General features: G+C 32.3%; 1 protein-coding gene across 1 annotated transcript; it reads right to left on the minus strand.

The window, feature by feature from the left end:
- Window positions 1–9,729: 9,729 nt before the first annotated feature.
- LOC126776032 (phosphatidylinositol N-acetylglucosaminyltransferase subunit H-like) lies at window positions 9,730–12,475 on the minus strand. Its single transcript, XM_050498286.1, has 4 exons — window positions 12,079–12,475; window positions 11,453–11,577; window positions 10,750–10,839; window positions 9,730–10,064 (listed from the first exon to the last, which is right to left on the minus strand). The coding sequence occupies exons 1-4, from the start codon at window positions 12,359–12,361 to the stop codon at window positions 9,987–9,989; spliced, it is 576 nt and encodes a 191-aa protein (XP_050354243.1). The 5' UTR covers window positions 12,362–12,475; the 3' UTR covers window positions 9,730–9,986.
- Between the last annotated feature and the right edge of the window lie 253 nt (window positions 12,476–12,728).

Below are 12,728 nucleotides of genomic sequence, written 5' to 3' on the forward strand. Positions count from 1 at the left end.
AGAAAAAAATTTTTTTTTTCATTAAAAATCATTAAAAATTCATTAAAATCATAAAAATTCATTAAAAATCAATAAATTAAAGTTTTATGCTTAAATGACTAATTTACATAACTTATTATAAAAATTTAAATTAATATATAATTGGTGCTGTATAATTATTGTGTGCATTACAATTATTTTATTGGCAAAATATAAAAATCACATATACATAAATAATTCCTGCCAGAATAAAAAAAAACTTAAATACAGTTTAATGTCATTAACAAAATATTTGAAGCTTTGGTTTTTTAATGTTTTGTAATTTTTTTCGAAGAACAAAAAACAGTTAAAGTATTGAATTTTATTGTAAAGGAATTAATTGCATTTTGGTTTTTTTTATTTCTAATTTTCTGCGTACAATAATGTGTGAAGTTTTCAAATATGTAATAATAAAATATAGTTATTAAAAACAGATAATGTATAATTATTTCGGTAATGCATTAATAAATACTCCTAAGTAATATTGATAGGCTTAAATTACAATTTAATTAATGTAACATGTCAATAATATAAATTATAGTAGTATGACACTATTGCATTTTATCCACCAATGAATAATATTTAGCAACAACTACAAAATTTTATTGTTTATCTTAACATCGCATCAGAAAAAGTAGCGAAGGGACAAAACGTATAATTACTGTAGCTAGTGATTTCCCCCGGGTGCGCCGCACTGCAGCGCGGAACATAGCTCTTATCTTGCTGGCTTTTAAAAAAAAATATATTATTAATTTCTGAACTTAAACCGAGTCGTGAGCTAAAATATATTCTGTGCTTTAGCTAAGCCATATAAATGGCCTGCACACCAAAATGGAGGAGATTCTTTTACTTTGTGTTGTATTTTAAAGCGGAGCTCTTGGAGAAATAATTTAAATAATTTTAGACATTAAAAGAAAAATGTGTTTCTTCAAACAACAATGACATCATAAACTAATATATACTATAAACAGATAATGTCTATAGTTTCAAATATTAAATTCTTTAGCAAAATATTACATTTAAGTCATTTTGTTTCACAATTAATTCAAACTGAATGAAAACATTAATGAATACGTTTTATGCTTTCAGTCGAATCACACACAACTTTAACAATAAAAAGAACAGAACGTATGTCTTTAGTGTTTTGGCAATTTATAATAGTAACTTTGTTTCTTGTTTTATTTGATACCTTCGAGACTTTTAACAATCATGAAAAACGCTCAGTAATTCTGAAATTTCTTCCGCAGGGAACACTATTTATAAGGTCCTAAGTTAAAGCGAACTGTCAAACAAGTAGCCTCCGGGAAAAAAGTTAGGAATGGCGGTAAAGTTCCTTAACGTGTCTTTATTTCTGATTGTGAGAACTTTCTACGTAATGATTTCTCACAACTATCTTTAGGTTGTTTCAATTGAGATTAAATATTTTAAAATATATATGTAGTCTTAAATTTACTAATTAATTATTTGATTATAATTTTCTTTAAATAATTATTTATTATTAAAGTAAGATATCAAAGTGTACTATTTAATAAATATTGAAATCTAAATAGAGAAAATTAATTCTAAATTTAAATTATATAATCCAATTGTTGGCTTTCAAAGCGTGCCTTCAATTTATGAATTAACGACTTTACTTATGAAAGCTATTTAGTGGTTGTTAACGTTATTAGGCAAGCACTGATTTCTATCTTTCTTATCGAATCAATCATCAATTTGCCATTCAAAAGAAGTAAATACACCCGTATTAACCTAACCCACCCCTAAACAAAATTTTTAAGCCGTTGATAATCAAAATAAGTCAGGGTAAATTTTTATACGTTAATAAACAAAACTTATTATTTATGTTTATGGTAAAACAAATTTGTGGCACTTGTATAATAAAATAAATTAATATATTCTTCATTTAGAAGCTATTGTTTCAATGTTGTTGCATATTATGTGAACTGGAAGTTCTTATAATCAATAATTCAATAAAAAAAATGATAACCTTATGTTGCCATATAAAAAAAAATAACATGCTAGTATAAGGAAAGTCCAATCGGGATTAGGCTCGCCTGTTTTACATAATAAGGAGGCAGCCTTAAAAAAGATCCTCGTGTTATTAGCATATAGATTGTGTGCGTGAAGACAACGCAATCAATCAACCGTTCGCATTAACATGCTACCTATATAACCTGTTTCACCTTGAAGATTACACATTCGATTTACTACTCAGCTTTCAATATTTATTGATTCCCTTTATATGTTTTATTACTACCTAAATGCTATATTATATAAATATATATGAATTTCACAAATAAGATTTTTTTATATTTTTTCTAATTTCATTTGTAGTCCATTAATCTATCTATTATTTATCTGTATGAAAAGACTATAGAAATATAAAAGACGGATTATTATATTTAAATTAGGTACTACCTACCTAACGGTTTAGCAAACGGCCCCCCTGTTGGTAAGTGGTCACCACCGTCCACAGAAATTGGCACTGTAAGAAATATTAAACATCCCTTACATCGCCAATGCACCACCAAACAGGGGAACTAAGATGTTAAGGCCCTCGTGACCCTTAACCCTGTAATAACTATGGCTCACTCACCCAGAACACAGTAATAATAAGTATTGCTTTTTAGTGGTAGAATATCTGATGAGTAGTTGGTACCTACGGAGACGAGCTTCCAGAAGGCAGTTAAAAATATACATATGTATATATTGCATGCTTACTATATCTTAAATGTTACACCTGAATTAAAAATCGAAAAATAAATAAAACGACGAGTAGATAAATAAGATCATTTTATTAAAAACATGATCCTTAAAAAATGTACACAAAGAACCTTTAAAAGCGACGCTATATCGATGCAGATTAATTAGCATTTATATTGAGCAGCGTAGCCCTAAAGACTGCTTTAAATTTTAGAATATACTCCGCGGAGACGTGGACAAAAATAAGGACACAAAATCCTGTTACATTAAAGCACAATCTAATAATAAAGAACTTGTTTTAAAATGGATGAAACAATTACAAAAAATTAACGATATGATTTATAAAAAGTTTTATAATATAAAACTGAATCAAGACGGAATAATATAATAAGGATTAATTTAATTAATAATACCTACAAATATTAATTTAAATCACACCTTAAACGTGCGTTCTGAAGCTAAATATACTTAAAACTTTAAAAATAAGATAAAATTAAATGTCATAAACAAATCTTATCTTTTCCTGTATATATTAAGACTTCTCAAAGTAATACCCAGTTGCCCATACCTAACAAGCAAGGCTGGAGAAGTTGATCTTCAACATAATTTAAAATTCTAAAGTCCACACCAATATGAAGTTCACCAAGCTATATTAACCTGATGCTGAGTATACGAAATTTTCTGTACTAGCTACCCACGTAGCGTACTAGAAATTTAATATGGGGACGGACGCTGCTCGCATGCAACGAAACCCAATAATCTTGGGCAGAAACTAATTTTCTTGTTTGTAAAGAAATTAATCTGCAAATGTTGCTAGTCTAGAAAGTTTTATTTATCTCGATATTTGCGTTTCGACTTGAATTTATTTTATGTGACATTTATTTAATTCGTTTCAGTTTATAGTTATTTACTTTAAATAAATACCTTTGCCTACTTAAATGGTTAATAGTAATTAGGATAAAAATAGTTTATTTGTATTTTTATAGTTGTCAGGAAAGAGAAATTTCAGTGTTTCTCTCCTGTTCTCAAAAATATCTGCATTATAAACCGGTGGTAACCATAATCTTGTAAAATGAGAAAAGTGCTTGTAAGATCCTATTTAAATCAACTAAATTTTGATTTATATATATTGATAAATTATTTATTGAATAATTTCATTATATAAACGCAATGTTCCATAAATCAAAAATTTTTTATAAATTTTACATTTTTACTCTCCTAACATGATAAGATAAAATTTAAGAGGTCTTATATAACGTAAGCGTACCTGTGGTCGTTACTAACGCCGTTAATAACAAACACTCCACGATAAAACGCCTCGTCAAACATAGATAGGCAGGCCAATAAGATAAAAAACTATCAGAGATATTTGAAGTAGTCAGTCAAAGTCAAGTCATCAAAATTTAGAATTACTGGCAGACGGTTATATTAAATAAAATGATTAAAAATAATGTAAATGTTAGTTATTTACTGTCTACATTACTACGTAGAAGTAAGTAGATACCTAATTTTTTTTTAATTTCTTTGAAGTATGTAGGTAGTACCATACATATAAAGATTTGCACTAAAAAAATGTTTTAACTATTTAGTACATAACTATTAATTTTCATTCGATCTGTTATCCGTATTATTTTTTTATATTATCCTTCCTTCTTTCCTTATATTATATTCCTTTCCTTGGAAGGAATATGTAATGTCTCATGTGCCTGTAGTTACACTGGCTCACTCACACATCAAACCGGAATGCAACAATACTAAGTAATGCTGTTTAGCGGTAGAAAATTTGATGAGTGGATGGTATTTACCCAGACGGGCTTGCACAAAGTTCTACCACCAAGTCAATAGCAACTCCTAAATTATGCCTCGTAGACAATTCTACTATATATACATTCGCTAAATAAGGCTTATTGTAAATACTTATACTTATATAACGCAATCATACCGGCTATCGTTACTAACGCCGTTAAGAACATTCGTAAAAAGATAAAACGCTTCGTCAAACTTAGATAGACAGGCGAATAAGATAAAAAAAATCTATCCAAGATCATCGAAATAGTCAGATTAAATATTTATTCGAAGTATAACTGACAGACTCGTGTACATTATTTCCTGTATATCATGAATCATATTAACGAAATCGATATCGCTATAAAAATACATAAATAGCATTTTAAATGCACCCGTGGTTATGAAGATTTCATTCCACATATACACAAACTCACAAAATTCGCACTATCGTTATAATATTATTATAGATATAATTACTATAAGTGTACCTACAGATGAAAGCATCTTTTAACGGAGATCACGGATTCAAATCCGATTAAGGACTACTTTTTTGTTCACGTGCTTTAATAATTCATAACGTGGTCCATCGACCACCATTTACCATCGTAAAGAAAAGGTATTCTACCCCGCTTCGCATGGGTCGAATACCTGAATGTCTAATTAAACACTTATATCGTAATATATATAACTGTTTCGACTGTTTAACTACTTCAATCAACATGATTTTATCCGATATAATCCACAGTCATCGTTATATTTTAGCCATTTTACACAAAACGGCAATGAATTATAAACCTAAATTTTTCTCTTGAATCACTTCACCAATTGTGAAGAATTGAAGATCGTATGAAGATCCGTTTAGTAGTTTTTGAGTTTATCGCGTTCAGACAGACAAACGCGACGACTTCATTTTATATTATATAGTGATTAAATAATTTTTGGATCTGTACGATAATTATTATTTAACGTTTTTTTTTTGTTTGTTGTTTATTATTCAGGTTACATAAAACTTATACAAATAATAATTTATGTTGTGTTTACTATATTTACAAATATTAAATAATTTACCCGTTTAATGAATCTAACATAACGAAAATGCGAGTGATTTGTGCAATCCACGAAGATCAGCTACCTACTGCTAGACCCACCCGAATCTAATTAGGTAATTGAAATCATTCGACGGTGTATTCCGGGAAGCGTCACGTCGTCAATTAGTGCACATTCGCTCGCTGGAATATGCGACGCCATTTTGCGCTAACTGCTAAGCATCATTTGAGCGATATCAGGGTTGCTACAAATAAGATGATAATTAATATAACATTGACGTAATTTACCGTTGTAATATAGATCATAAGATTGAATGCGAAAATTATACTATCTACATATAAGGGTAAACCAAGTTTGTGTTAAGACTGGCTGAAGTACCAACTTACGTAGGTAATGACCGGTCACGGTTTGGTTTTGGAGAATACGACGGCGATGAATCACCACTGTGGTGCCGGCCGGGACCGCTCAGCATACGTTCCAGGCGTGCCCCGCGTGGAGTGCGGAGAGGGAGATCCTTTTTTTTACCAGTGGAATCCCTCAGAAAGGTACCCGGGTCCCATGGGGGTGAAACTGGGTTATGTGGGATTCTTACCCTCTAAAACCACTGCGATGGCCGTCCTCAGCAGGGATCGGAGAAGCTGCGGGATCGTGTTGATATAACGCAGCCGCGACCTCTCCCGTGCTTTGCTCCGTTCGTGGCTCGGCGGAGCTCTCATTAGGGGGCGAATATCGCCCCAACGCACTCCTCGCTAGTGCCTATGGCAGCGCGAAGCCATCCCGGCTGCTGTCCTCCTCAGGGCAATCTGAAATTGCCCACGCATCCACGGCCCCAGGGTTAGACCCTATTTTTTAAGCCCCAGGCGTCGAAAAGCGCGCTAGGACGGTTTCCGCCTCGTAGGATATCGTGCGATATCCCCGCACTATGCGGATGGCCAGTCTTCGCTGCGAATTTTGGATCTTAGTCTTGCAGTGGCGGACGCCCGATAGCCTGTGAGACCAAACGGGTGCCCCGTAGAGGACCATCGATTGCACGACACCGGCATAGAGACGGCGAACTTGCTCCCTCGAACGGTCCCCCGAGATTAGGCAGCAGTGGGTGCATGGCACTCGCTACCTTCGATCCGGAGGCTAGGCGCTCGAAGTGCTACTCGAAGCCTCAGCGACTATCCAGGGTGAGGCCCAGGTATTTCATGTACATGACGTATGAGTCACCAACGCGAACGTGCGAATCGGGCGGTTTCCTGCTCCTCGGCAGCTTATGGAACCATAGCGCCTCCGTCTTATGAGACGCGATCCGAAGGCCCAACTCGGTGAGCTCTTTGGTTCTCTCAAAGTTTTCCCCCGTTGCCAGCACCAACGTGTCGTCTGCATAGCAGACGATGCTGACACCTTCAGGGAGAGTGACGCGCAGGACTGCATCGTACGCGAGATTCCACAACAGAGGCCCCAAAACTAACCTCTGTGGGACCACAGCAAACCTTTCTCCGGGTCCTCGTACGATCTTGCTCCAAATAGCCACCAATGATCGCCTGCAGGTATGGAGGCACACGATGGTGTAAGAGTGCTCCCCTAATAGCATCCTAGGGCAACGTGTTGAATGCGTTGACGATATCGAGGCTTATCGCCAATGCCACGCCACGGCCTGCTCCGACAGAGACCAGACGCGCAAGATTGCGTCAATAGTCGAGCGGCCTGTCGGAAGCCGAACTGACACTCAGCCAGGTCGGGGCCGACGTTGGAGATGTGCCCCGCGTGGATTGCGGAGAGGGAGATCCTGGTACGTGAAGTCGGACAAGACCTGTCCCTGCGAGCAATCGTTTTGGCGATTGAGCCGGGTAACTTTCTAAAGGTTTCAAACGCGTGAAAAAAAAAGGGAAAAAAATAGCAGAAGTACCAAACGGCCCGACATACATGGCCCACCACGACCCTGAGGATACCTTAACATTATTAATTTATTAATTATCGGAAATAAAAAAACGATTAAAGCTGGCACTGACAGAAACAACGTTACAGTAAAAGTAATTTTGATACGTAGCTACTATATAATTGATTCTGTTTTTTTAAGCGCTCTGATCAAAGAAGAGAAAAGATTTAGGCTTTATTGTTTATTTTTTATTTTATCGTAGATTAAATAATTTTTAAATAAAAAGCCATAATTTGACCAATATTTTTATTACTGAATATAAATAATTATTCATACTATTTTTAATAATGTAACGATATTGCTTGTTTATTAATGTATGGACTACATTTAACGGGAAACTTGGATTGGTTTGTGTAAAGTTGAATTAATGAATGTAATATTTAATTTTTATCTCTAACAAAAAAAAAACATTAGAAACGCTTCTACGAGACATAACGACACGGCGTCACTATAATTGAGTCTTTTGAGAATAGTATTAGTGCGCCATGGCGCCTAATTGAGTAATGCCTTTCGATTACAATAAACCTCCCGCTAAGTAAAACACTAGTCGTACGATCATACTAAATACTCATATCAAACGCATCCTTATCGTTTAATGAATGTACGAATTTGACATTTTAATTAAGGTATCGGATCGCGTAATTACACGGCAGTTGTGAACAAGCGGTGTATCAATTTGCGCTCAGCGAGGCACAAGCAACGCTTGTTACGGAAAACCAATGGAGCGGTTTAGCATGTCACTCCTGTTTTTGGCAATGTACAGAATCGAGATACAAGGAGAGAACAAATTGGAAAACGTACTCCAAATACGGTCTGTTTTGCTAGCGACGGCAAATTGCTAGACGTAAACTCGGACTGCACCATAAATATAGGGCCATGCCGACGTTTCATCATTTCGTGATGCGTTGTCCGTAACCTTTCGTTATATCAACAATATGGCTAAGTCAGATGGCCATTTTATCACAAAGTTTTCGCCTAAAACTACCAATATATTCAAAAGATTAACTGGTCGATGTAACAGAATTATTAATAGTATAAAATATTATATAACTTATGAAAGCTCCCCCGTAGTCCCACGAATAAGTTATTTTACATTTGTGTTCTACTTAAAACACCGCACTTAGTGCGGTTAGAGCATTATGCGAGCTCATCTAGGAAGGTACCACCTACTCATTAGATATTCTATCGCCAAATAGAAATATTTAGTAATATTGTGTTACGGGGACGTAACATCTAGTTCCCAAAGTTGGTGGCTAGTAAACATTTCTTAAAAACTAGATTTGAACCTACGACTAAGGATAATTTTTAAGTGTTCATCATCATCATCATGTCAGCTGAAAGATGTCCACTGCTGGACGAAGGCCTCCAATAAGGATTTCCATGTTGGCCGGTCTTGCACTGCCCGCATCCAACGGCTTCCCGCGAGTCGTCGGTCCACAATGTAGGGGAAAAAAATGCAAAAGGCTTCAATTGATATATATTGACGCCACTTAATTGATAGCAACAATTAAAAAAATTAACCCTGTTTTACAAAACAGATATATTATAATTAACTCAGTCATATATTATGTTTATAATATATTCACTGGTGGTAGGGCTTTGTGCAAGCCCGTCTGGGTACCACCACTCAACATTTATTCTACCGCAAAACAGCATTATTATTGTGTTCCGGTTTGAAGGGTGAATGAGCCAGTTTAATTACAGGCACAAGGGACAAAACTTAGTTCCCAAGGTTGGTGGCGCATTGGCGATGTAAGCGATGGTTAACATTTCTTACAATGATAATGTCTATGGGCGTTGGTGACCACTTACCATCAGGTGGCCCATAAGCTCGTCGTAATATATATATTTTAAAAAAACTTCGTTATAAATATGCAGATCTTAATCGTAATATGCAGATCGTAATATATATATTATATATATTATATATATATATATATATATATATATATATATATATATATATATATGTATATATATATATATATTATATATATATATATATATATTTTTTAAAAAAACTTCGTTATAAATATGCAGATCTTGTATAAGTATTTTTCTTTAACAATAACATTCCTAGAGTGCCATAAACACACAACAGAAATGCTAAACTAAAAAAAATATCACAGTGTCATACTTGCATTTTGATATAAATTACGTAATTATTAATAAAAGATATTTGTTAGGATATTTGGGAAATTAAAAGAGATTTAATTCCTGATTTATACATAATTTCTTTAATCAAGTCACAAGGGCTGATTAGTTCTAAGAGCTAAAATACTATCTTTATAACAAAATAATTACAAAGTACTAATAAATATTTAAAGACCTAAAAATAAAAAATATACTCTATTTCATATATCATTGATACTAACATACTTAACAAATATCTTAATACAAACAATTATGATATGAATCTATTTCGTTTATATAATAAGACAAGCTTATGTTCTAAAGTTAAAATATATAAATAAAAAAAACACATTGCTTACTACTCCGTAACTATTTATTTACTGGATGCTGTCAATAGCTCTTGCAATTCAGAGTAAATGGTCTCCAGCATCATAAGCCGTGGTTTTGTGTACTAAAAAATTGTGAAAGAAAATATATTACTTTTATTATAAAACATACACGAAAAACAATACAATAAAATGTATTAATAAATGTTGCTTGATATTTAATTATAACAAGAAAACCTTTTATCAACTTAAACAATTCTAGCTTTTAATTGCCACTTTGTTTTAGGGTTGCAAGACCCTATAATACATGAGCCAGGTTCTATATTTAAAATTATGCTGGACATTTTGCTAAGTTTAATATTTTTTATACTGGAATAATATTTTCATGATGTTGAACTTTAATAATATATTAACAAAAAATCTAATCAAACCAGACATGTAAATATTTTGTTGGACACATCAAACATGGGTAAACATCCAGCTTAACCTGGTCTCCTGGTAACCTGGCCTTATATCAGATGCAATCATTGCCTCAACTTTTGACCTTTACCTTTAACCGGTTTATTAGCTAAATTATTGAACAATTATTTAAGATTTTGGAAAAAGGGGGCACAATAAGTATGGCAATTTTTTTGTTTATGATTATTTGTATACATTATAAACACAAAAATTAATAATAAAAATGCAAACTTAAACATGTGACATTGTTATAAAACAACCAACTTATGTAATGATTTCATTAATTAATAATTTATTGTATGGTTTTTGTTAAACAATGAACATAAAAAAAAGAATAAAATTATATAATACCTTAAACAATGGTATTAGTTTTATTGACTCTGTATCTTGTCCTGTGTTTCCAGTTTTGACGATAAGTGTAAGGAAATATAAAACACGATTCTGAAAAAAGAAAAATAAAAGAATTTGTATTTTGGCATTTATGGTTTGCAATGCTAACCAGGGCATGAAAATTATTAAAATTCGAGGTATAAATATTAATCAAAATAAAAAGGCCAGTATCTTAGTAAAATATTTATTTTTAAAATGGCCAAAACTGCTATCATTATTATAAATAATTTTCAACCAATTGAAATAAGAATTAAATCAAATTAATTTATAAAAAATAGAACAATAACTGTTTTTTATACAAATTATTTTTATTATAATTTGTAGCCTTTTTATATAAACAAGGCAGGCACAGGAAGATATCAAATAAACAAACAAAATAGCCACGAAAGGACACAGTATTAATTACAATTCATTAAAATGATGTCTAAATTTATCTCACAAATATATATTAACATTTTCTTAGGAAAAAAAATTCCTACCTTAGCAAATGCTACCTTTAATTAAAATTAGTATTGCCATTAATTGAATATTTTTCTGTTCCATTTTAATACAGAATAAACATTTATAATAAATCAGTAAGCAATGTAATTTTTTCTCTAATGAAATATTTAGTAGGTAAATTAGTTACATCTGTATATTTATATAGTATAATTAACATGCTTACCAGTTTTATAACTTCATTAATAATAACATCATCAATACACGACCATGGTACAAAATAATCTTCTCTACCGAAGACATACTTTACAGAACTTTGAACACCGACAGTTGGGATTACTAGAATGCTTTCTGAAAATAATACAAAAAGCAAATGTTACTAACTTCATCGCTGTTTCATTTTGAAAGAGAATCTGTAATTAGTCTTTAAAATCAGTTTTCAATAAGTAAATGCAATGAAACCATGTTAATTATGTTACATTATGCTAAGATTGCCAATGGTTCAATACATGAATCTTAACCAATTATTGCAGGTTTACCCAGGCAAGCACCAATGAATTTTCATGTGCTTGTCTGTGTTTATAATTCATCTTGTGCTCAACAATCAAGGAAAACATAGTAATGAAATTGCATTTGTGAGATGAAAATCTGCCACAGGAGTACCAACCCGCATTAGAAAACCATGGTGGATATAAATAGTCTAGCAGAGGGACATTAAAAAGAGGCTGCTACTTTTATTTCTATGATATGTTTAATATGTACAAATCTATATCAATTAAAACTATTTAAACAGATTAGAAATATTATCGTCGTAGAAAGTTTTAGGGAAAATAATTATATCAAGCAACCAACCTGATTGAACACTATGTGTTACCCAGAAGAAAACCAAGAACGATAGTACAATTATTATAATTAACATCGCATGTACACTTATGCGGACATAGAAAAAGGTGATAACATTAAATATGATAGCTAATATCAATGACTTAAAGGCCCATTTAGACTTTTTTTCCTCATTTTTGTAAGATATTGTAAATCGTTGTGAATTCGGTGATTTACATCGACTATCCACTTTTAATGATAAATTTACACCGTTTACATTTTCATGGTTTATAATTTTTGAGTTATTTGACATTTTTTATTAATTTCGATTGTCCAATAATATATACACTTATAACATTATTAATTGCTGTGAAACAAAGAATATAAGTATCTATTAAGTACTCTCTACCGAGAGCTGTGATATCAAAACTTTGTTTTGATGTTTTTAATTTTAATACTTGATGTTTCTGAAAGAGTTGCAAGAAACTCTAATATATTACCCGTAAATCCTAATATAAAAACAATCATCAAATATTATGATAAAATCAAAACGAAATAAATGGATATTGTTGGAAACGAATTATTTCTAAGTATTATTTATGCAGTAATTTCTTAATTTATTGGAACCCGCAGTGGGTTGCAATAATTTAAAAAAATATCTTGAGAATGAAAATAAATTT

The sequence above is a fragment of the Nymphalis io genome, chromosome 19 (assembly GCF_905147045.1).
Source record: "Nymphalis io chromosome 19, ilAglIoxx1.1, whole genome shotgun sequence".
NCBI classification, from domain to species: domain Eukaryota; kingdom Metazoa; phylum Arthropoda; class Insecta; order Lepidoptera; family Nymphalidae; genus Nymphalis; species Nymphalis io.